The sequence below is a fragment of the Trachypithecus francoisi genome, unplaced genomic scaffold (genome assembly GCF_009764315.1).
Source record: "Trachypithecus francoisi isolate TF-2019V2 unplaced genomic scaffold, Tfra_2.0 Lachesis_group4, whole genome shotgun sequence".
NCBI lineage: Eukaryota > Metazoa > Chordata > Mammalia > Primates > Cercopithecidae > Trachypithecus > Trachypithecus francoisi.
In genome coordinates this window covers 53,895,591-53,920,744 of record NW_022681469.1, presented here as the reverse complement: position 1 = coordinate 53,920,744, position 25,154 = coordinate 53,895,591, and the positions used below count along the sequence as shown (strand labels likewise).

The 25,154-nt window shown below is 44.8% G+C and overlaps 1 protein-coding gene across 9 annotated transcripts in view; it reads right to left on the bottom strand.

The window, feature by feature from the left end:
* Positions 1–25,154, bottom strand: part of ATXN7L1 (ataxin 7 like 1) — a 271,184-nt gene that overhangs the window by 129,726 nt on the left and 116,304 nt on the right. The window contains exon 4 of one of the 9 annotated variants that reach the window (XM_033195048.1): positions 18,925–24,646. The exons of the other annotated variants lie outside the window; for them this stretch is intronic. Within the exon in view, the coding sequence (XP_033050939.1) occupies positions 24,561–24,646 (86 nt within the window). The 3' untranslated portion in view covers positions 18,925–24,560. Of the gene's footprint in view, positions 1–18,924; positions 24,647–25,154 lie in introns of those variants that run through there. 9 annotated transcript variants of the gene reach the window in all.

The window sequence follows — 25,154 nt, the reverse complement described above, 5'->3', positions numbered from 1 at the left end:
TAAAATTTCTAATGCATTTTATGATTATTGGTCTATTCAGGTGTTCTACCTCTTTGGGGACAATTTTGAGACTTTGTATTTTGCCAAGAAATTCTCCATTTCCTCTAGATTTTCAAATGTATTGCCACAGATTTTCACATACAATGCTTTGATAAATTCTTTTGCTCCTTTCCCAAACGGTGATTAAATCTTCTTTCTCACTCTAATAAACTTTTCAAACTTCCTCCACTGTAACAATACTAGTTAACGCTTATTGATCACTGATCATGTGCGGGTCCTAACTGCTTTACTTGTACTAAACTCAGTCCATCCTCATGACAATTCCACGAAGTAGATACTCTTATAATCGTCATGCTACAGTTGGGTATGTAGAGAAGTTAAACAATTTGCCATTAGGTCACATAGTAGCATGCAGCTCTAGCATGCTGCCTACTAACGCGCTCGTGTGTGTGTGTGTGTGTGTGTGTGTGTGTGTGTTTCTGTGTGTGTTAAGAATTAGCCTATCATTTGACTGTACAGGGTTAAGACTTAGAGGGGAGGGGGACTCTTCACCCACCCTCTCCCCCTTGTGTCTTAAGATGTGCTGCCTTTGGGTATAAAATTAATTGGAGGTGGGGGTGATGTCACAGCTAACCCCAAATTCTCATTAAACAAAACAAAACATAAAAATAATGAAGGGGCAGAAGGAATAACAGCAGTGTGGGAGCTGCAGTTTCCTGCTCAAAGCTCGTAATGGGGGAGTATGATCTTTTAAGAATTTTGTCGCTGGAAGGTGACAAGATTCCAATGGCAAAGAGTGGCCCAGAGACTTGGGGTCATGAGTTCCAATGTCTAGATGGAGGATTCTGTGCTATGCAATCCTTTTGGTGACCTGGCCCAAGGTTACTTACTTGCTTTGAATGTTCACTTAGACAATGAGAAGCCCACACCAGCAACATGAAGTAGACACAAATAGGGATGAAGAAAATAACCACAACCACCTAAAAGGGGTGAGTGGTTATTATGCTCTACTCACAGCCACATCACACTGGGCAACCTTTGTATGAAAAGATAGATTTAAAAGATCTTCCAGGACAGCTCTCTGTCGCTTCCAGAACAAAAGCTGAACTCTTTTGTGTGGTCTTGAAGGATTTCCACCAACTGACATCAAGTGGCTTTCTATGCCCATTAGCTACTGTTCCCCTCAGCACTACTGCTGTGTCAGTCAAACTAAACTCCTAGCTCTATATGTCATTGTATGTCTGCCTTTCTGCCTTTGCCCATGTTGCTCCCACCACCAGGAGTGCCCTTTCTCCACTTCTGGATATCTAAATGTGATGAATACTTCAAGGTCTAGCACAAATGTCATGATACTGCTTTCAATATAACTAAATCAGACTAGCACTCACATATACTTACCAGCAATATAACTGAATCATACTAGCACTCACATATACTTGCCAGCACTTGATATTCGTTAACTGATTTAACTTGCAAAAGAATCCTGTGAATTATGTACTATCCTATCCCTATTTTATAATTGGGGAAATTAAGGATTGATGATTTTTCCAAGACTACGCAACTGTCTGGTAGTTGAGCTGGGATTTGAACCCATGTAATCTGGCTTCCTGCTCTCAACTCCTTTGCACAGTATCTGTGCCTCTCAGCAGGCATGAGCTATAACAACTTTTGCACTTTTCTTGCTACACCTACCAGACAATAAGCTCCCCCAAGAAAGGCTGTGGGTCTGGTGCACCTTTGCATCCCATCCAGTTGGATGTGCTGTAACTATTTGCCGGATGCAGAGCGCTAAGCCAGAGTTGATCATGGATACAGAGCACTAAACCAGAGTTTGCCAGTTGGATGTGCCGTAACTATTTGCTGGATGCAGAGCGCTAAGCCAGAGTTAGTCATGGAGCTTGTTACAAAGCTTAGTAAACGTTGTAGAGAAGAATACAGTACCAGGTAGATGAGGTGGGGAGGGCAAGGGGGAAAAATTTGCAACCAAAGTCCATCCCTTCTGACAAGATACTTAAAATGTGTGTAGGGGCCGGGCGCAGTGGCTCAAGCCTGTAATCCCAGCACTTTGGGAGGCCGAGACGGGCGGATCACGAGGTCAGGAGATCGAGACCATCCTGGCTAATACGGTGAAACCCCGTCTCTACTAAAAAATACAAAAAACTAGCCGGGCGAGGTGGCAGGTGCCTGTAGTCCCAGCTACTCGGGAGGCTGAGGCAGGAGAATGGCGTAAACCCGGGGGGCGGAGCTTGCAGTGAGCTGAGATCTGGCCACTGCACTCCAGCCTGGGCAACAGAGCGAGACTCCGTCTCAAAAAAAAAAAAAAAAAAGTGTGTGTAGGGAGGCTGACTTTTAATAAATGATACAGTGGAAATTCACTGCTGAAGGGTGATCAAATGCAAATTCAAAAGGTACAAATTGAGCTAGGCAAGAGAGATGCTGGCAGAGGTGTGGAAATCTTTAGGCTTTTAGGGACCTGGGACCATGCCTTAAGGCCTTGCTACACAAAGCATGGTCCCTGGACAGGCAGCAGCATCAATGGGAGCCCATTAATTACTGTTTTTGCCATTTTAAAAAATGGGTTCAAATCCCATTTTTAATGGCAAAAACTGCAATTGCTTTTGCACCAACCTAATAGAAATGCCCCATCCCAGACCCATGGAAGCAGAACCTATATTTTAACAAGATCCTCAGATGAGTTGCATGCTCCCTAAAGTTTGAGAAGCACTCCCAGAAGACATTCAGGCCCACCTCCATAGACTGTGGCTTAACTGGTTTGGGATGGGGCTAGCCAGGGCATCCACATTTTCAAAATTTTTCACAGTTAATTTTACCTTGCAGTCTGGGCCAGAACCACTGCCTTGCTCTTCTCTAGACTCTGGTGGAGTGAAAAGATGGAAGAGGGCAAGGGATGGAGAATCCCAGTTCTGTCACTAATGAGCTATGTGGTCTTGGGCATGTCACTCAATATCAAATGAAGAAAGTAGATTAGATCAGAGGTTCATGAAACTCAGAATCAGAAAATACATATTCCTGGATCAAGTGAATTATAATTCCCAGCACTGGGCCTGAGGAATCAGCATTTTTAATAAGTTTCCTAGGGATCCTTGTGCAAGTTCCCTAGGGATCCTGCCAGGCCCTGGTATTGGGGATCAGTCAGCAACATGACCTCTAGGTCTTTTCCTCTACTATTCCATGATCTTAGAGGAGGAGAAGTTTGTCCCAGGTTCTGCAAGCAATGATAAAGATGTGTTGGTATAGGTTCAAACATTTAATTCAAACATTCAACAGTTCAAACATTTTTGACTGCACTGGAACCTGCTGTAAGAAATATAAGTACTTTTCATGAAGACTATATATACTGTATATATAGCTCCAAATCTTTCCCTTACTGTGATCTACTCTGTTTTCTTCTTTTATTTTCAAATGTACCACTCTGCTGATTTCATGATACACTAGTGGGTTGAGATAATTTGTAAAACCTGGTATAGACAATCTCTGAATCAAGAACGATGTCAGGGCCAGAAAGCCAGAATCTGTGTCACCTGGCAGAGGCCAGACAGCGCCATGCTGACCCGTCCAACCCATAAGGAACCCAAGGGGCAGCTGATCACAACATGTGAAACTATAACAAAGGGACACTGGTTGGGAAAGCTGGAAAGGAGAAAAGAGGTTAGTGAGAGGCTCAAGACTCCAGGCTGAGGAGTTTAGCAATTACCACAGAGGCAATGTGCACTCACTGTGGCTTCCAGAACAGGCAAGATCCACAAAGCATTTACAGCAGTGGTTCTCAACACTAGAAATACATCAAAATCGCTTGGAAAGCACTCACAAAATACCAGTATCCACTCCCAGAGATGCTAAACCTCTAACCCAAAGTTCTCCCAAGTGAATGGATTATGTAGCTGGGATGGAAAAACCACTGATCCAAGAGTTAGTTAAAGAGGCAGGGTCACGTAACACAAGAAATGTGGGCTTTGGGGTCTCTTAATTTCTCTGAAGTTTCCTGTGGATGAAATGGGCATAACAACATCCAACTTAGTGGCTTGTTGTGAGGATTAAAGAGGAAGTTACATATACACAGCAGCTGCTCAGTCAAAGGTCGCTCCATTCTTAATCCTTCTTCAGGACCAATGAGAACCCTAAAGCCCCAGAAAGGCAGGTCCAGGTTCACGCAGCTGGGCAGCAGCAGAGTGCGGATGTGCGGAGCCTCAGCTCTAGATGTGAATTCTTTGGCACTGTGGGCCTCCTCTCAGGACAGAACAGAGCTCAGGGAGGGTCTTGTGTATCAGGCTCATCTAAATCCAACTCAAATGACCTCAAATGGCCATTTCTCTCCTTCCCCCCCTGAACTTCTGCCAGAGCACTGGGCCAACAGAGAGCCCCTCACACAAAATAAAGCCTTAGTTTTCTTTACCCAATAACCAGGTCATATCCTCTCCCTACAACATTATACAAGCTTGCCTTTCAACATGATAGTGTTTGATTTTGACACATTTGAGCTTGACATTCTTTTCTGATAGAAGTATCAGTACGATGCCTCCATGGTGAAAATGCAGTCAAAGAATGATTTTTCAGCCCGTGTGGAAGGTGAGTGGGATGGGAAGAGAGGGGTGATGGACCGGCCAGCTGGAAGGCAGTGTCAGCAATTCAGACATGGGTGGAGGAATTGTGAGTTTTATGGGTTAAGTCTTTCCCTAAAAGATGTTGAAGTCCTAAACACTAGCACCTGTGAATATGACCTTATTTGGAAATAGTCTTTGCAAATGACCAAATTAAGACAAGGTCATGAGGGTGGGCCCTAATGTAATCTGACTGTGTCATTACAGAGGGAACTCTGGACATAGAGAGTGACATGCACAGCGAGAGCACCTGGTGAAGACGAACGCTGAGATGGGGGTGAGGCATCTACCAGCCAACAAATGCCCAAGGCTTCCAGCAAACCACCAGAAGCCAGGAGAGAGGCAGGGAGCAGATTCTCTCTCACAGCTCTCAGAAGGGACCGATTCTGCTGACATACTGATCTTGGACTTACAGCCTCCAGAACTGTGAGATATATTTCTGTCACTTCAGATATCCAGATTGTGGCATTTTGTTATGGTAGCCCTCACAAACTAATGCAGTCGTGTCAGATCCTTGTTCAAAGGACACATTGTCACGAACAGAGATAAAGAGCTCCAACTGTCTCCTTTCAAGAGCTAGAACTTCAGAAGAGTAAGCACGCTCGGTCCCACGGTGACTCTTAACCCATACTTGAGATGCCTGGCTTTATCTTCTGTAGGGATCTAGCCTTGAAATAAAGCTTGTGATCTAATTTCAAGACTATAGCCTTTTTTGTTGGTGTCCTCAAATATGCCTGCATCTGAGCAATAACTAGTGGTAATTTTCATATGGACTCTCTCATCAGTACAGTAGGTAATAACCCTTACCTCAAGCTTAAGATATGTGAGGCATTTTTCTAAGTGCCTTATGTGCATGAATCCACCCAATTTTCACAACAACCCTATTATGTGTGTACTATGCTTACACTCATTTTGCAGAAGAGAAAACTGAGTGAGACACATAGAGGTAGAGCAACTTTCCCAAGGCTGCACAACTAGAAATGTTCGAGCTGGGATGGGGATGCAGGCAATTTGGTTCCAGAGTCTGTGTCCTTCTACACTACAAAAATGGCTACCACATGCCGAGGGCTTACTCTGGGCAGGCACTTTCCAAACACTGACATTATTAATCCATTTTACATGCACAACCATTTATCTAAGCTCGCAGACTGTTTATTTTCCATATTCATACTTCCAGGGAAGTTATTTTAATTTTAAATATAAGATGGCCAGCCACTTACCCCCATTTCCCAAACACATATGCACAGCCTGGTCCCTCCTCTGAAACGGGTCACTGGCTAGGGATCCTATAGCTTCCTTTGGTGAGTATCTTCCAGCATCCCACGACTTACTTCTCCCCCTCTCATACGCTTATACCCTCCCAAACTTCCAGTCCTTATCTCCTCAGCCAAAATTAGGAAGTGTTTCTTTGTAGGCAGCCCAACCTCCTAAGGTCAAGCTCATTGCTTTTCAAACTAGAATTTGAAGGGTCTTTTCCTCTCCTGGTCAGAGATGAGTGGGAGCTGTCAGATCTGGCCTCCCAGCTTCTGTAATTGATTTATATTTTGGTATAAAATAACTCTTGATTTTACTGAGGGAATCAGAGAAGGGGAAGAGGTACAGGGGAGGCACACGGAGGCAGAGAACGAACAGAAAATAAAGGAGAAGAAGAAAAACCAAGAATGATTACATATCTGTGCCAGGAACTGGGGCCAGGTACTCAGCACATTGCTCCTACTGCCAACAGCTGAGAGAGGTTAGGCCGTGTGTGGTAGGAAGCTGGATTGGAATCCAGTACTCCTTCGGCTGCACCTGAATAAGAGTCCCAGGGAGGCTGCCGGCTGGCTCACTGTTTCTGACAAGCAGCAAGTCTTCTTCAGGAGGATTATCGGTAGGGTAAGGAGGCGGGTTATAGGACTCTAACAATCACTGTCACCTCTGGAAAGTCAAGGAAGGGAGCTCTCCAAGGTTCCCTGTGCCACTCAGGACGACACTGAGAAAGCAGATATGATCGCTTCAGAAGTCCGTGGCTATGCTGAATGTTACATAGCTGCATTGCAGCAGCCTAGGAGGTGGTCACACTCATGGGCTTGGACCTTCTGACCCACCAGCCATAAATGCTAACAATGCCAAATGTGGCACAGCTTCCTTTCAGAATCAGTCAGCAAGACACCCTGTGGTTCCTGCTTCCCTCCAAATCTGCTTGCTAACTTATGAGGAAATAGATCTTTCCGCCTCAGTAACAACAAAATTGGTCTTTGCATCTGCGAAAATTATGCTCTAGATGACAGCAATCCTGAACATTAATCAAGTATCAATCACTGACATGAGTGGAAAATGGAGCTGGTGTCTTTATTTAAGTCTTGTTTTGAGCAAAGCAAAGCAAGGACTGATTGCGGAGAAAACCCTTTAACGGGTTTGAAACAGCACGGTGCAGCGTGAGCTTGGAGGCTGAGGTCTGGTTCAATGCCCAGTTCTGTCTCTAAATGGTTGTGCTCCTTGTGCCTCAGTTTTCCTATTTGTAAAACAACAGAAACGTCATCACCTCTCAAGTCACCAAAGGATTAAATGAGACAACACATCCATACACAGAAGCAATGATCTATTAGATATATTCAGAATAACCCGGGAGGCTAAATCCACCAGGGACAGAGTCCCTTATCTTGCCCAAGAGCTTAGAGAATATTTAACAGTCTCCGTGCACACACCAGGAGAATATTCTCTTTTTAGGGGAATATTCAGGTTTCTGAGCTGCCCGGTCCCCACCCAAAGGGCTTGTTCTCCATGTGTCAGCAGCACTGCCCTGATCTCCCTTTGGGCTCATCCCAACTTGCCAGACTTAGATCTTACACGCTTAAAAAAGCCTTCCACCCCCAAATGCAAAACCTGAATCCAATCACAAGGAATCACCAGGTAAACCAAATCCAAGACTTGTAATCTTTAAAAACACGAAGGCCACGAGTGATAGGCTGAAGAGACACAACTACTAAATGCAATATGTACTCCAGGATTAAAACTTTTTTTTTTTTTTTTTGAACGGAGTCTCGCTGTGTCACCCAGGCTGGAGTGCAGTGGCACAATCTCGGCTCACTGCAACCTCCACCTCCTGGGTTCAAGCGATTCTTCTGCCTCAGCCTCCCAAGTAGCTGGGATTACAGGTGCCTGCCACCACGCCCAGCTAATTCTTGTATTTTTAGTAGAGATGGGGTTTCACCATGTTGGCCACGCTGGTCTCGAACTCCTGACTTCAGGTGATCTGTCTGCCTTAGCTTCCCAAAGTGCTGGGATTACAGGCATGAGCCACTGTGCCCAGCCGACAACAATTTTTTGCTCTAAGGGATAACTGGCAAAATTTGAATAAGCTTTTATCAATGATGTTAGTTTCCTAATAATTGTACTCTGGTTATGTAAAAGAATATCTTTGTTTTTAGAAAATACACGTTGAAATATTAAGGGGTGAAGGGATACAGTTTTGCAACTTACCCTCAAATGGGTCAGGAAAAAAAAATATAAATGTATATTAAAAAACCAATCTGTAGGCCGGGCGCGGTGGCTCAAGCCTGTAATCCCAGCACTTTGGGAGGCCGAGACGGGCGGATCACGAGGTCAGGAGATCGAGACCATCCTGGCTAACACGGTGAAACCCCATCTCTACTAAAAAATACAAAAAGTAGCCGGGCGAGGTGGCGGGCGCCTGTAGTCCCAGCTACTCGGGAGGCTGAGGCAGGAGAATGGCGGAAACCCGGGAGGCGGAGCTTGCAGTGAGCTGAGATCCGGCCACAGCACTCCAGCCTGGGCGACAGAGCGAGACTCTGTCTCAAAAAAAAAAAAAAAAAAAACAATCTGTATAGATACACACACTCACACACACATACACACACACATATATACATATAGGGGAGGGGGCGGACAGTTTTTGCAACTTTTCGGTAAGTTTGAAATTACCTTCCTCTCCCCAAAAAAGCCTCCACAATTGATTTTACTCTTTCCTCTTTCTCTTTTAACATCCTTGTAATGTATTTTTTCATGTGGGCCGTGTACGGGAATTCCTTTTGTACGCCTCATACCACTTGACTTACAGGCAAATAACATTACAGCTGGAAGGAAGGGCCCTCAGAGACCACATAATTTGAAACTTCTGGGTGTTGCAACCAGGCTGAGAGGGGTCCACGGCTGTTGTCACCCAGCTGTCCTGTGTTCTAGGGGCTCTTTCCTCTACTTCACACTGCATGGCCACGCAATGCAAGAAGTTGCAAAGGAGTGGCAGGTGCAACCAATCCCCTTGGCCTTTGGGAGGGGCAGGAGGCCCTGGAGTCCCAGTCTTTCTCTCGGTTTACCCAGAGTGGAGCCATGATGTGAAAAATGTAGGAAGTTGCTCTAATCCCATCTGTTCCCAGGGCTCTAGGTAACACCTTTGTGCGAATGGGCCTCAAATTTGTCTCTCCAACCCTGACCTCCGCCTGAGGTCTACACTGCTATATCCAATGGCCAGTTCTTGAACATTGACTCAGCACCTCTAACGTAACATGTCCCAAACCAAAGGTTGGATTTCTCCCTTCCCCTGCTTTTCCCGTCTCAGGTTCAATGCACCATTCCCCCAGTGGTTCAGGCCAAAACCCCAGGCTCATCTAGCCTCCTGTTCTCTCACACCCCATATCCTAGCAAATCACGTGGGCCCTATTTTCCAAACATATTCAGAATCTGGCTTTTCCTCAGTGCTGCCACCACCAGGCTGATCCAGGCCACCAGGACTGCTCTGGACACAAGCACCTTGTGACAGTGTCCTGTTCCCACCTTTCCCCTGTCTACACTGTATTCCCCACCCAACAACCACAGTCAGCATGTCTCCCTCTGGCTCAGAGCCATCCAAAGGCTTCCACATCACTTAGAATAAAATCTGCATCCTTAGAAGGATTTACCTGACGGGATCCCTCCCTGAGCAATCAATCTCTTTACTCACCTTCTTCACTCCTTGACACTTGAGGCATCTCATCCCTGTGTTGGCCCAGGGGCATGAGAGCCTGGCATACCCCCAGCTTCAGGGTCTCTCCCCTGGTGCCCCCTCTGCCTAGAGTCCTTTGGCCAAGTACCTACAAGACCTTCTCGCTGACTGCACTCCCTGATTACCCTGTGCAAAAGAGCACTCTGCCTTTCCTGCACTGACTTTTCTTCACCTGACATCATACACTTCTTTGTTTACTATTATATCCCCCAGGAAGTTTCTAGACACAGGGAATCTATGTGGTTCTCTCTGAATCCCAGCCACTGCTTGGCACATAATAGGATCTCCTTAGTACTGGTGTTTACTAGATTAATAAATGAATGCATTATTAAGTCAAAAAGCAAGGAGCAGAATGATGTATAAAACGCACACTCATTTATTTCAAAAAAGAAAAATATACACATGCATACTTGCTTATCTTTGGGAGGATGGAACAGCCTTGCCTTCTGCGATGGTGAATGGGAGACTGCGGGCGGGAGTAGGAGGGAAACTTTTTACTGTACACCCTTTGTGATTTTTTTGAATTTTGTAGTAGATACATGCACTATCTGTCCAATGAATTCAAAACAGAAAAACATATTTGCGCCTGTGATATTGTGAACTATATATTTGGTCTTCAACCCATTTTTTGGCATTCAATTCTCAAAATCCTTAGAAGCACCAAAATGATGCCTTTTGCATGCTAATGAGTTGACTGATATCCGGCAGTGGGTAGGGAGCTTCAGGATGGGGGCTGTTCACCAGAAAGACCAAGGCAGGATTAGGGGGCTGGGACTTTCAGCTCCACTCCCCAACCTCCAGGAGGGTAGAGAGGCTGAAGGTTGAGTTCATCACCAATGGCCAGTGGTTTAATCAATCATGCCTATGTAATGAAGCCTCCATAAAAACCCAAAAGGGTTCAGAGAACTTCTGGATAGCTGAAGACGTGGATGCTTACAGAAAGGTTAAGAGGAACTCACTTCCAGGGCAGGGTGGCACACTCTAGCTCCATAGGGACAGAAATTCTTGTGCTCAGGACCCTCCCAGACCTCGCCTTACGTATCTCTTCATCTGGCGGTTTATTTGTATCCTTTAAGATATCCTTTATAATAAACCAGTAAATGTGTTTCCCTGAGTTCTGTGAGCCACTCTGGCAAATTAATTAAACATAAAGACGGCGTTGTAAGAGTCCCAACTTGAAGTCAGTAGGCTAGAAATTCTGGAGGCCCAGACTTGCAACTGGTAGGACAGAGGAAGGACTGAGTCTTGGGGACTGAGCCCTTACCCTGTGGGATCTGATGCGATGTGTGGCAGAAAGCACCAGAATTGAATTAAAGGACATCCAGCTGGTGTCCACTGTGGAACAGATTGCTTGCTTGGTGGTGGGAAAAACTCCCAACATGTTTGGTCTCAGAAGTCTTCTGTTGGCCGGGTGTGGTGGCTCACGCCTGTAATCCCAGCATTTTGGGAGGCCAAGGCAGGTGGATCACCTGAGGTCGGGAGTTCAAGACCAACCTGACCAACATGGAGAAACCCCGTTTCTACTAAAAATACAAAATTAGCCAGGTGTGGTGGCACATGCCTGTAATCCCATCTACTCGGGAGGCGGAGGCAGGAGAATTGCTTGAACCTGGGAGATGGAGGTTGCAGTGAGCTGAGATTGTGCGATTGCACTCCAGCCTGGGTAACAAGCAAAACTCTGTCTCAAATAAATAAATAAATAAAAATAAAAAAAGAGGAAAAACACATTGGGCATGATTTTTGCACACACAACACCCAACTCTAATAAAATGATTATGGGAAGATGTATTCAGAGCAGACTTAGTCTGCATTTGTGACAAGGGACAAAGGGCAGCAGTGGGATGCTAGACCTGGAATGCCTAGGAGAGTGGTCCAGCTCTTTTCTACCTGTGAGACTCTGGCTGGGTTGCCCATCTGGCCTCAGTAGGTTTCGAGTTCCTCTGCTGTAATAAAGGGTTGGGGAGGTTGGATCCGACCATCTTAGAGGTCTCTCTCCAGCTGTATGGCTCTATAGTTCCATTTGATTGGATGTTACCTGTTGGACCACACAAATGGACAGGTCCTACACTATGCCCTCATGAGATCTGTGCAGACCCAGCACCAATGTTGCAGGAATCCTCCTGCCAGTGACACAGCTAGGTGTACCCCTGGTTACCTGGGCCTGGGTATGACTGAGCTAGAAAGCTGAGGCTCACCCTCCTGCTTCCAGACTCTTCCCCCTCAGGCCTGAGGCTTGGGGCTTTTGCACTCTGTGCCTCTGCCACTTGAAACTCTCTGGGGAGCTGAGCAAAACAACACTCAGAGCCAGGCGTGGACAGGGCTGCCTGTGTCTCTAGAGCCGGGCCCACCCCGGAGATCAGGAGATCATCAGGTGGTCTCATGAGGCAGCAGGGCACACTAAAGTGAACTTTCCTTTCCTGAAAAATGTTAGTAAGAAAAAACTGCAAACGAAAAGAGCTTTCAGAATGTTTGGGGAAAGGCCCTCTGCTGGGGAGGAATGTAAGGAGTGGAAGAGACGATGCTCGGGCACCATTCTGAATTATCTGCATGAGGAGAAGGAAGGAAACGGCTTGGGTGCACAGGAATTCGCCCCTGACTTTGGAATGCCCCACCTTACTGTTTTCCTTATTAGATTTGTCTTGTTGATGATTTCAGACTGAGGCTAATGTGAATATGAGTTTAGATTCTGTCTGCACAGGCCAAGGGGTCGGTGGAGAAATGTTTGGAAGTGTTTTGGGTTTCAGAGGAAATTCCTTGCAGGATTAAAGAATGTTCTCTGGATAGTCCTCAAAATAGAGGTTAGGGTACAGTTACAGTACAGGAGAGTAAGGAAGGGTGAAATCACCATACTGCAAGTCAAACAAGAGTGAGAAAGAAAGTGGGCTTTTCAAAAGACGTTTGACAATACCTTGGTCCTTAACCAATGATGTTAAGCCTCATTCTACCTTTATTTTGAAAGCTCAAGGGTTCTAGTCTGCGGAGTTGTCATTTGGGGGTGGAGGGAGGGGCAGGAGGTACACACAGTTGTCACCCTGAGAAAAGGGGCCACCAAGAGAGGTTGTATGGGACACACAAGAATCACTTGAACCCAGGAGGCGGAGGCTGTAGTGAGGTGAGATTGCGTCACTGCACTCCAGCTTGGGTGACAGAGTGAGACTGTCTCACAAAAAAAAAAAAAAAAAAGAAGAGTGAGAGGTTGTAAGAGCTCTATCCCTGGATATTAAAGAAAGTAGTAGACAGCATTAGGCTGGTGGATTTCATCTGGGCAGCACCAGATCACTTGTAGGGCTTCTGACTTGGCAGGTCTCAGGTAGGGTCTCCACTTCTTTATTTCAAAAAGCTTCAGAGATGACTGTAAATCAACACAGTTGTCTGTTGTCACCCTGCTTCCTTCTCCCCCAGGTCCAAACCCACTGTTGAGGATCACTGTTGGCTGTATTCTGGACACTTACTGCCTAAAAATGGACTAGTCTGTGAAGGTTCTTCCTGTACTATCCACCTGCACCATACACCGAAAATCTTAATTCCCCTTCAACAGCTGTGCCCCACAAGAACCTATCAGGTCTTCAAAATGGGAGAATTGGGGATTGACTTTTTTCTTTCCACTCATTTAAATGCACTTTGAACCATGTGTAGACTGCAGGCACTTCAGAAAGACACTGAGGTTGAAAAGTCTGTCTTGACTTCCAAGGAAGGGTAAGTCCCTGATTGCAGCCCCACGGCCCACTCATTGTTAACAGTTTGCGTTTCAAACAATATACTTTGTGAGCAGTTAAATATGATGGATAATATAATTTTAGATTTATAATTGCTCTTTTTTTTTTTTTTTTTTTTTTTTGAGACAGGATCTCACTCTATTGCCTGGGCTGAGTGTAGTGATAAGATCTCAGCTCACTGCAGCCTTGACCTCCTGGCTGAAGTGACCCTCCCACCTCAGTTTCTTCAGTAGCTAGGACTACAGTCACGTGTCACCATACCCGGCTAATTTTTCACTGTTTTGTAGAGACAAGGTCTTGCTATGTTGCCTAGGCTGACCGGTCTTGAACTCCCTCCTTGGCCTCTCAAAGTGTTGGGATTACAGTTGTGAGCCACCAATCCCAGCATTTTGGGAGGCAGAGGCGGGTGGATCACCTGAGGTCAGGCGTTCGAGACCAGCCTGACCTACATGGTGAAACCCTGTCTCTAGTAAAAAATACAAAAATTAGCTGGGCATGGTGGTGGGTGCCTGTAATCCCAGCTACTTGGGAGGCTGAGGCAGGAGAATCACTTGAACCCAGGAGGCGGAGGTTGCAGTGAACCGAGATTGCACCATTGCACTCCAGCCTGGGTGACAGAGCAAGACTCTGTCTCAGAAAAAAAAAAAAAAAAAAAAAAAGCTACTTTTATCAATCACTTCTTTGGCAAATGGCTTTTCCTGTTCCTCAGTTTGCATTCAAAGCCTTCCATGATCTGGCTCCAATGTGATTTTCCAAACTGGCTCCTCTCATACCTCCTGCAACCCACTCTCGTTGCTTCAAGTTGACTGGCTGCCTCACTGTTGTTTTTTCCTTCAATGCTGTAATAACAGCATAGGATTATATTATTAGAATGATGAATGTATCTTGACTTAACTAATCCCTAATTGCTTAACATTTTTCTATTTCCCTTCTCTGTGTTTTACTTTGCCAGGAAGGGTGTCTAAGGAATCATGCAGTCCAGTGGCTTTCAGTTTTGGCCAGTCACTGGAGTATGGGATTACTCCACACTCCATGGGAAGGGTTGGGATGGGAAGGTGGGAGGGAGGTGGGGGTGTTATAAAGCTCTCAATGGAGTTATAACATGCATATAGGAAAAGGCACAAATCACACATGTGCTGCTGGATGCCTATTCACAAACAAAAGCCCCATGTAACCAGCATCTGGATCAGAAATGACATTCCCAGCACCCCAGAAAGGCTGGGGCAAAGGACTTTTAAAAAATTCTCACTTTCAGGCCAGGTGTAGTGGCTCATGCCTGACAGGTGAGTCATTTGTGTTCTGGAGTTTGAGGCCAGCCTGGGCAACATGGGGAAAACCCCGTCTCTACTAAAAATACAAAAAAATTAGCTGGGCATGGTGGTGCATGCCTGTAGTTCCAGCTACTTGGGAGGCTGAGGTGGGAGGATTGATTAAGCCCGGGAGGTCTAAGCTGCAGTGAGCTGTGATCTTGCCACTGCACACCAGCCTGGGCAACAGAGTAAGATCCTGTCTCAAAAAAAAAAAAAGTTTCACTTTCGGATTGGTCATTTGATATCTGGATTTCTGGATCTGAGGTAAATTTAGGAATTTGCATTTTTAAGATTCTCCCTGGGGGCCTCCCATTTACCACTAGACTTGAAGACTACTCATCTACCAAGGATTTTCAAAGGGTGCCCCTCAGGTGTTCCCCTGGGGATGTGGGGGTAGAGACAGGGAGGCGTCAGCTCTGCCTTTCCGTGGATCAGAATCACCTGAATGTCTTTCTTATACTGGGCCTCCTTCGGTGGATACCAATCCTTCAAACAACCATAATCTTGAATACCACCTGTATCAGGGCTCAAGGGAAGAAGCAGAACACAAGGATGAATACAGTACAGACATATCTATCAGCATTTACATGAATTTATTTTAGGTATTGACCTTTTGCAATAGTAAGAGCTGGTTAAGCAGCCTCTATAAGGTGGTTGTTTTTGCATCTGACGTGAGTGTGTGAGGTTCACAGGACAGGCAGTTGAGGAGAACAATCAGGAACTCACAGGCCTTAACTGGAACCACATAAAGATGGACTGAAACTCATGTCACTTCTTGTTGCCTTTGACCTTGATGGTACAAATGTCCTGCAGAAGCTGCAGCTCTTCACCATGGAGCTAAATGCACACATATGGCCCAGGAGTCCGAGAAGTTGAAGAAGGATCCAGAAGGTGGAGCAGTTGCAGGCCCGGCTGGCAAATGAGTGACAACGTACCTTTTGGAAAGTGCTGCTGCCCTTTCATCCTTGGAATCTCCCACGAATTTATCTTGGGGTCCAGGCCAATTAGAAACCCACAGGACAGGGAATTCTGGGAAATGTAGTTCACCCTAATGTAGAACACGTGACAGCCACCACACCATCATTCCCATGCTTGGCTGCCACTGGAATTGTGCAGAGTGTTAGCTTCCCAGGTGGCTCAAACATGTAGTTGAGGCTGAGAAGCATTGGCTGTCAACTGACACATGGATGTGAATCTTGAGACTGCCCCAACCCAGGTCCCAAGAAGATAAATTCTACACTTTTTTCATTGCAAGAGGAGCATAAAAAGGTCTGGTTATTTTTCCTAAGGTCCTAAAATATGGCTTTTCTCATTATCCTGCCTTCCTCCTGCCCTGTCTCAGCTAACCCAGCCACAACCTTCTTGTAGTCTTCAACACAGTGGCTGCACCCTGAACAAAGCCCTCCTTGTTTATCCTCTTGGTACAAAGTGGATTAGGAGCACAGTTGGAAGACCTCAAGATTATCCAAATGCCACCAAGCTCATAGTGAACTGAAGACGCAGAAGTTTTCACTATTAGACTTATAAATAAAGCATCTCTTCCTCCGTGACACAGACTAATTAAATGATTGTAACACAGCCAAGTGGTCAGTGAACACTTAACCACTGTGATGAGAGCCAGTGCTGCAGACTCACAGGTGGCTGAGTTGCTGCTGCTGAGTCTTTCTCAAGGACGGCTGAAGGAGAAGCCATTGGAGGAGATAGGGGTGGTTGTAGAAGTGGGAAAAGAAGTGGAAAAGAGTTGGGGGCTGAAAACAGCTCTGATGCAAGTTGCAGCTCTGCAACTAAGTAGCCGTGGGTGTTTGCACAAGTCATTTAAATGTTCTAAACCTCAGTATCAACACTACCTCCTGCACAGGATAATTGAGAATATCAAATGAGAGAATACACATGAAACAGTCTGGGAGGAAGAAAGTCCAAAAGCACGGACATTCTGTGTTAGTAGTTCTAACTCTGTTATAGATGACACTGGTATAAGGTGAAGGTTATCTAGTTTACAGATGGATTTTTATTCAGATATTTTGCTTTCTTTTTCCTATCTATGATGTGGTTATTTCTAATGAGGTCTGCTGAAGTGTGAGATTGACACAGGTGATTAAAGTTGGATCTTTGGGATTAACTTTGGATTTTTATTATTTACGCTCTCCCTCTCCTCTCCATTACAGCAGACAACTGAAGACAGGCTGAACCACCTATTCTACACTCTGGAAATAAGTTTAAACAGAAAGAACCCTTCTAAGAAAAAGCAACAGTTACCTCATCTTTCAGAACATCCTTGAGGAGTAAAACTGGGGAAGGAACAGCCAGTGCTGCTCTATGTTTATTGGTATGTTCACTATTTATGGGAGTTTTCTCTTTCAGAATTAGATTTTCAGCTTCTTGAGGGCAAGGTCTGAATCCTGATGAGGCTTTTTGTCTGCATTAGTACCTGGGACAGCGCAGTAGAAAGGATGTGGGATGTAAAGATCCAAAGTTCTGAGATCTAGTTACAGCTCTGCCCCCACAAAGCCATTTTAATCCTTCTTGGTCTCAGTTTCCTCCTGTGTAAGGTGGGAATTACCCACTGCACGAGAGTATTGTGTAGCACAAATTAGACAACCTGTGGGAAAATACTTCTAGGACCCAAAACCTGCTGTGCAAGAGGGACAGACTGTGGTAAGAGCTGTTACGTCTCAAGAACTCTATACTGGTTGATTTTCCTGTTGAGGATAGGCAGGCACAGAGCACAGGTGGTCGACCCTGGACTTCAGATGGGAAAAAACTCAGGAGTGGAGAAGAGGGGAAGGACATCCCTGGCAGCCCCTGGAGTGACCACAGACACTTTCTCACTGCCCATCTTGGAAGATCTCTGCAATATCTCTTTGCTTCAAGCTGTTTGTCAGTCTGGTCCCTTGTTTGTTTGTTCTTTTCTTTTCTTTCTTTCTTTTGTTTTCTTTTTTAAGAGACAGAGTCTCACTCTGTTGCCCAGGCTGGAGTAAAGTGATGAAATCACAGCTCACTGTGCTCCATGCCATGCAGTGTTAGTAGTATAGTGATAAGCATAGCTGCCTTCCATAGCTCATCACAGCCTCAAACTCCTGGGCTCAAATGACCCTCCCACCTTGGTCTGAGTCGTTGGGACTATAGGCATAAGCAACTGCACCCAGCACATTTTAAAATTTTTTGTAGAGACAGGATCTCACTATGTTGGCCAGGCTGGTCTTGAATTCCTGGCTTCAAGCAATCCTCTCACTGTGGCCTCCCAAAGTTCTGGGATTACTGGCATGAGCTACCATACTCAGCCTATTGGTTCATTTTTTAAATCAGATGTCCACTAAGCACACACTATGTGCCAAGCACTGTGCTACGAACTGAGAATTGAATAGTAAGCAAAACCAGGTAAGGTCCCTGCCCTCATGGAGTGGAAACTGGCCTGTTTCTTCCCAAACATCTTTGGATTCAGGCCTATGCACTGAGTCCTGCAAGTACCATCCAGCCCTGGGGACAGACGTAAATGTTATGTTTTAGTGATTCCAGATTTAAGCTAAAAAATATCAACAAGTTTAGGCCAGGTCTAACAAGAAAAAAAAGAAAAGGCAAAACTCCCAGCAACCCCTCTTTTGGGTCTTCCTTCCTGTGCCCCCACCTCTGGTTTCCAGTGTCATGCTTTTTATGGTTTTACCCGCTTTTGGAACTCTCACCTAACTCATTCATATTAAAGTGGTTCTTACTCTAGAAGAACTGAATTTAATAGGGAAAAAACCCTTAAAGAAATGATACCCCAGCTGGAAGGATATTAGAGGACATCCTACATCACACCACCAGGGTAGTCACTTCAGACCGGCACTTTCAGGGGCAAGAGGGTTAGAGGACATTGGTGCTGGCAGCAGGGATGAGTTCCCTTAAGCAAACCTCTGTGCTCTTTAAACATTACTCAAGGTAAGGAGGGGAAGGGCAGGGAGCAATATGGCTGCCATCAGGGTCCTTGTTTTTGTTTAGAGGAGGTGAGTCTGCAAAGGCTTATTCCATTACTAAAAGTGGTAGCTACATAATTCACTGTGTAAATGAATGTGGAAAAAAATAAAGACCAGGGGAGTCTTCTGTAGCCAGAACCTAGAAAAGCTCCATCCACCGGCCCTCTTTTTAAATTTTTCTCTCATTTCTGACCAAGCTGTCAGATAATCCTACTGGTGAATTTCCAGCTGGAATTTCAATTTCCCTCTTAGTGAGAAAAGTGAGACACATTTTATTATTGGACCCCAATCCCTAAAGTGAATTTCCCAAAAAAATGTTGGTTATGTGAACCCTGAGGAGACTCATTAAAAGAAAAGCTTTGTGTTGTAAAATAAAGCATGGGCAGTGAAAACCACACAAAAGAGATGCACTGCGTTGGGAGGGATGGGAAGGTCAGCATCCGGTAACCACCATGCAGGTGGAGACACAGAACTTAGCCAAGCACCCCACTCCATGTGTCTGGTCCACTTGTAGCCACCCACCTCCCTCAGTAAGCAGACTCCTGGCTCCACAGTCTTTGTGTCCTTGTGTGTGTTTATGATGCCATGTGTGTATCCTCAGAGGCTGCATTTCAGTCCTCCCATGTTTTGCATGCCTTTTAAACTTATTTTAAGCGACCAATTTCCCCCTCATTCTTTTCCTTACAATTTTTCTGTTGAAGACTCTTGCTGTCTAATCTGCAGTTTCTCACTGTCTGGATTTTGCTCTTGATGCATGCCAATATGTCCAAATGCACTCATTTTGATGCAAATAATCACCCATTAAAAAAGACCCTGTTTGCCAGCCATGTTCTTAAGGAGGGCACAACCCACCGTAATCGCTTTCTCATAAGCGTGTGGGCAAAGGGAGCGCTCACAATAGAGGTAATGAGACAGAGAACAACGTGAATGTGATTTATGAAAAAAGAAATATATATATTTCCAATTGGAAGTGACCAGGGAATGCTTCTCTTTAATGCCTTTCAATATAGTTTGCTTTAGTAGGAAACACATTTGGAAAGGGATTTTGCATCATGTTATACTCTAGAGTCCAGTGTTGTATGCATTAGTTTTTATCAAAGATGATTGCATAATAGAAACCTGGATGTAGCAAAAACCTAAGGAGTCTAAACCACTAACCAAGCTCACCAAATGTAATAAATACAAATCACAGATGAAGGGAAGATTAAATGTGGCTATTTACTTATGCAAGAAATGTAAGCTTTAAGATTTTTTCATTTTCTAATCTCAGCAGGCAGTCCCATGAACATAATTATTAGTATATTCAAGGCTTGATCAAATATTGGCTTAATAAAGAACTCATTCACTTAACGGTGATGACCTCCAGGTACCTGCGGTAAAGTCCAGAACCCTAAATGATATGCTCCAGAGCTATGGCACCTACATGATGGACAAAATAAATGAGTAGCGTCATACTAATATACGGGAGATTTTTAACACTTAAAATTAAATATGTCTGAATTAAATACCTGTTTTGATTTGCAGAGGGGAAAAAAGCTCCCAAAAGATGAATATGATAAAAGGACTCAGAAGTCAAGGCTCCCTTCAAACTCAATAGGCTACTAACACTACCTTCAAAACCATTACAGCATTAGTTGTACAGCCACGAAAGGGGCCAAAAAGACATCAGAGGGGAATAAAAGAAATTAGGCAGAGGGCCTAAATGAGCACATGCTGGTTCTCTATTCTTATTTCTCTCCTTGGTTTTCCTAGGGATTGTATTTTTGAAAAAAAAAAAAAAATCAGGTTTGTGAGACCTCCTCTCTGCTCACATTCACTAGAGAAAAGGTAAGGACAAAAAGGGATAGGGAGGGAAAAGATAATCACAAGAAGGAAGGAGGCAAATTTCACAGGCAGACTGATATCTTCCTTAGGCTCAGGAGTTTTAACACTCTGCTTGCAAGATTAGGTTCTTGCTTTTATAGTATAGATGGTAAGAGATTTCCAACTCTGATTTTACAATGCTCTGGGGTTTATGCAATTATTACGATGTGTGCATTTAAAATTCTCAAAGCCAAATTAATTTGAATTCTTTTTCACCAAAAAGGCAGACATTTAAAAGCGTTTTTTTTTTTTCTTGCCAGTTATCATCCTAGTCTACCTTTCTGTATTTTTTTTTTGTTTGTTTTTTGAGACAGGTCTCGCTCTGTCACCAGACTGGAGTGCAGTGGCGCGATCACAGCTCACTACACCCTCCATCTCCTGGGCTCAAGGAGCGATTCTCCCACCTCAGCCCTCTAAGTAGCTTGGGCTACATGTGTGCATAACCCCGCCTGGCTAATTTTTACATATTTTTGTAGTGATATGGTCTCACTATATTGCCCAGGCTGGTCTCAAACTCTTGGGATCAAGCAATCCTCCTGCCTCGGCCTCCAAAAGTACTGGGATTACAGGTGTGAGCCACCATGCCTGGCCCTTTTTGAAAGATTTGATACGCCTTGGAATTCACCCTGCCTGAGCCCTGGGACACAGTTGCTTTGTTTTGAGGCTAAGTACTTGTGTTCCCAGCTGGCTGGTGCTCTTCTTCTAGGCCCTCTCTGGATCACTAGGAATTCCACAGTTCTTCCCTAAGCCTTTTTTCCATCCCTGTCCCTCTTCCCAGTCCCTGCTCCAAAACCCCTCATGGACTGCTTTCTTCTTGAGGTTTCCCACCTCGACCTCTAAGAGCTATGGTGGAATGAAATTCCTGGCGAGGAGGCTGGGCTGGCTCCCAGCAGTGATATGTGAAGGGAAAGTAGAACTTCGTAAGGGGAATAAACCTATCAGGGCCTTCCATGCTTCCATCAGCTCACTTCTCCTCCTGGGCTGGGCTCAGTCTAAGCATGTTACATGGATAATGATGTTTAATCCTCATACCACCTCTCTGAGTAGCATGATTATACCCATTTTCCACACATGAGAAGATTTACACTCAGTCAGAGCAGGAGCTAGACAAGGCTGGCTGAGCAGTGAACCTTGCTCCCAGTCTGGCTCTGAACCTTCACACTCTTCAGTGTGAAGCAGGAGATTTTAGCCTCACGTTTCTGGACACTGGAAGGACTCAAGAGCTTTGGGGTTTGCCCCTTTGGTAGTCCAGTGGAGGACAGATCAGTGGTGACAGGTTCTGGCTCTGTGGCCCCCTGCCATGCCACTCTGAAAGGGGGCCCTTCCCTGCCTATGCCTAGGTCTCCCTGGTGACCACCCAGTTTTTCCATGAGGGTCTACCACAGAACACAGATGGGTGTGTGAAGTGTTTACTCTGGACCTCCCTACACTGCCCAGGGTAGAATGTGGTGGTTCTTCCCAGGACTGTGCCATCTGTAGATAGACCAGGGCCTTAGCCTTCTTTCTTAGCAAACAATGTGTATCAGTTCATAGGAAACCACTCTGCCGATGACACTCCACATCTGAACACAGGACAGTAAAAAAGGTCCTTGATTTGGGAGGTACAGGGAAGAGAATGGAGACAGGCACAATTCTGTCTTTACATCCTGAGCCATCCAGCTGAAGGGGGTCTGTGGGGCGGCAGGGTTAGGGTTAGGTTAGCCTTTGATAAGGCTTCAAATCCTTTCTTTGAACCATTTTAACATTTTCTTGCATGCTGCCTCCTTTCCCCATAAACCCATGTAACACATCACCAACTACTACACAGAAAATGTTAAATATATAACAAATATACTAAATCATATAAAAATATTATTTAGTGGCCTTTTTTTCTAGTTTATTCTTACTTTTCTTACTTTTTTTTTTTTTTTTAAATCCAGGTAGCCAATTTTATCAGCCAGGTTTGGAGTACTGGGCTGATGAATGTTGAAATAGTCATGGGGTTTCATTTATTCATTATGTCTTCCTTCTTCTGTGGGAGTCAGCGCCGAGATGATAAATGCTGGGCTCAGGTCCAGCTCGGGCCACTCACTCCCAAGGTTCATACACAAACAGACCAGCTGGATCAGGGCCCAGCAGTGAGGTGAGGCTTAAACCTCTTCACCGGAGGAGGAGCCAATAAAAAGATTAGCAGCTTGGATAGTGAATAAGCGCGAGTGCGCACGTGTGCGTGTGTGCGTGTGTGTGTGTGTGTGTGTGTGTGTGTGTCAGAGTGACCTATCCGAGGTGGATGCTGGGAGTGGTGGCAGGAAGTAGGGTGTGATCAGAGAGACAGGAAAAGGCTCAGAGAGATGTGTGATAGCTCAGATGGGTCTCAAACCACAAGGCTCTGTCTACACATCCAGCACGATTCCTTCTGGAACACAGGGAGTTAAAGATGAAACAACTCTTGAAACTGAAACCAATTATCCATGGCAATTTATTAAATAACTAAGGTTTCTAGGCCTTATTAAAATAAATGTTTAGTATATTTTCTTATTCTCTGACGTTCAGTTCTTCACTTGTCAGCACCTGCCGGCAGCAGCTGGAGTAATCTTACCAATTTTGCCGTATGTGCAAATCAATTTGATTCCCCCACCTCCCCACCCAAGATAGAAATCAGTAAAGTGATTAAGTTACAATTAAGGCATGTTATTGAAAGCCCAGATAACAAGAAAAGGCTGAGGAGGAATCGGCCAGAGGTCAGCAGTGATTTCCTTCCACCCAGGTTAAATGATTTCCCCCCCTCATTCTCTTGCCTGCTCTACTGCATGTGACACTGTGGATGAATCAACAAGCCTCATCCTATTTCTGGGAAGTCTCTCCTTTTTCTGGCTTCCATCATGCTTTCCATATGCCAACTTCTCCTCTTGTCACTCATACGGGCCCCCTAACTGTTAATCTGTCTGTCCATCCATCCATCCAATAGATGTTTAATGACCCAGTGTGCCATGCACTGGGAAAAATGACAAACGATATTTATGTCTGGTTTTACAGTTAAAAATGCTTTTCCATATATTATGTAATTAAATTCCTGCTACAACCATATGAGAGGGCTGTTAGGATCCCCATTATTATATATGAGGAAGCAGGCTCTGAGAGGATCTGCAATTGATTTAAAACAGCACAGCCAGCAGGTGGCAGGGTCTAGACATGAATTCAGGTTTTCATCCCATTAAGAATTCATAATGGTACTCTCCTATATACTGGTGAGGTATAATTTCTCAACAAGCCTCACTGTTCCTAATGAAATGTCACGCTCCAGCTATCACGTATTTACTGAGACTATGCTAGGCTCCGAGAGATGCAAAGACTGAGTCCCCACCCTCACCGAGCTTGTAGCTGAGTTGGGAAGGCAGACGTTAAACATATATGTTCACACAAGAAATACTTGTTTTCAACATATGAGGGAGAGCTAATCTAGTTGTGAAAATTAGGAGAGTCTTCCAGAAGGAAGTAATCATTAAGATGCAGTCTGAAGGATGAGTCGGAGTTAGCTTTGGAAAGAGAGGATGAAAGAAAATCACATGTACAGAGGGAAAAGCATGTATGTGCAAAGGCCCTGTGGCAGAAAGACCCAATGTGCTGAAATTTTGAAGGCCAGCTTGACTGGAATATAGACAATGAAAGGGAGCCTGGCACAGGATGTGGCCCAGACCACACAAGACTTTGTAGCCAGGATAATGATTTCTACTTTTAGTTTAAGAGCAATGGGAAGCCACAAGTCAAGAGAATGACATGATGAACTTTGATTTTGATTCTGACTTCTGTGTGCAGAATGAATTGTAGAGGAGCAAGAGTGGAAGCAGGAACAGCTGGAAGGCTTTTGCAGTTGTCCAGGTGGGAACTGATGGTAGCTTAGACCAGTGTTGTGGTGGTGAAAATGAAGAGAAGAACCCCACAGGTACCCCCTGCTCTGCTCAAGCCCATTTTCTTACTAGATCCTGACACCAGAGTGTGCTCACGAATTTGCAGTGAATGGAAGCTTGTCCACACTTCAGGGCTCTGCTGGAGTCTCCTCTTCCAGGAAGCCTTCTCCAGATAATGCCAGTCCTCTGAGATCTTTCAGAAGTTGTACGCCTCTTCTGTGCTTGCCATTCTCACACCTGATGCTTCTCTATGGCTTGGCTGCTCTCTGGTCCACTCCTGGAGATGCCTTCATTTCTCTTGTTGTCTTGCTTTCTCCCTTTGGAAAGTAAATGCTTTGTTGGCATTTGCTGAATGGTATCAACACGGCTCCTTTGGAAATTATATTTGTAAATGATTACTCATGACAATTGCCATGTTTCCCCCTAAATTAAACACTGGTTGCTTAAATGTGTCTTCATGATCTTGTTCTACCAAAATGTATGTCCCAATTTTTCCATTACTTCCTCTAAACTCTTTTCCATATTTCTCCTAGTAGAAAGCAGTTTCAGGGGGAATGGAGTGGGGGTGGGGTGGGGGCAGGAGTGCAATTAAACAAGGGCTGTCTGACCAGAATTCCTATACCTTTTTAATGGGGTATTTGATTAATCCTTTTCATGGGCACCATTATTCATGCCTTGATAGAATCTCATTTTATAGCTCTTAATACATGGACCCAATTTATCCCCATCACATTGTATTCTAATACTTGTCACCCAAGTTATTAGCTATCTCCTTTTCAGTGTAAAATCATCAGTAAGTTTGATTAGCTTATTCCCTGGGGATGA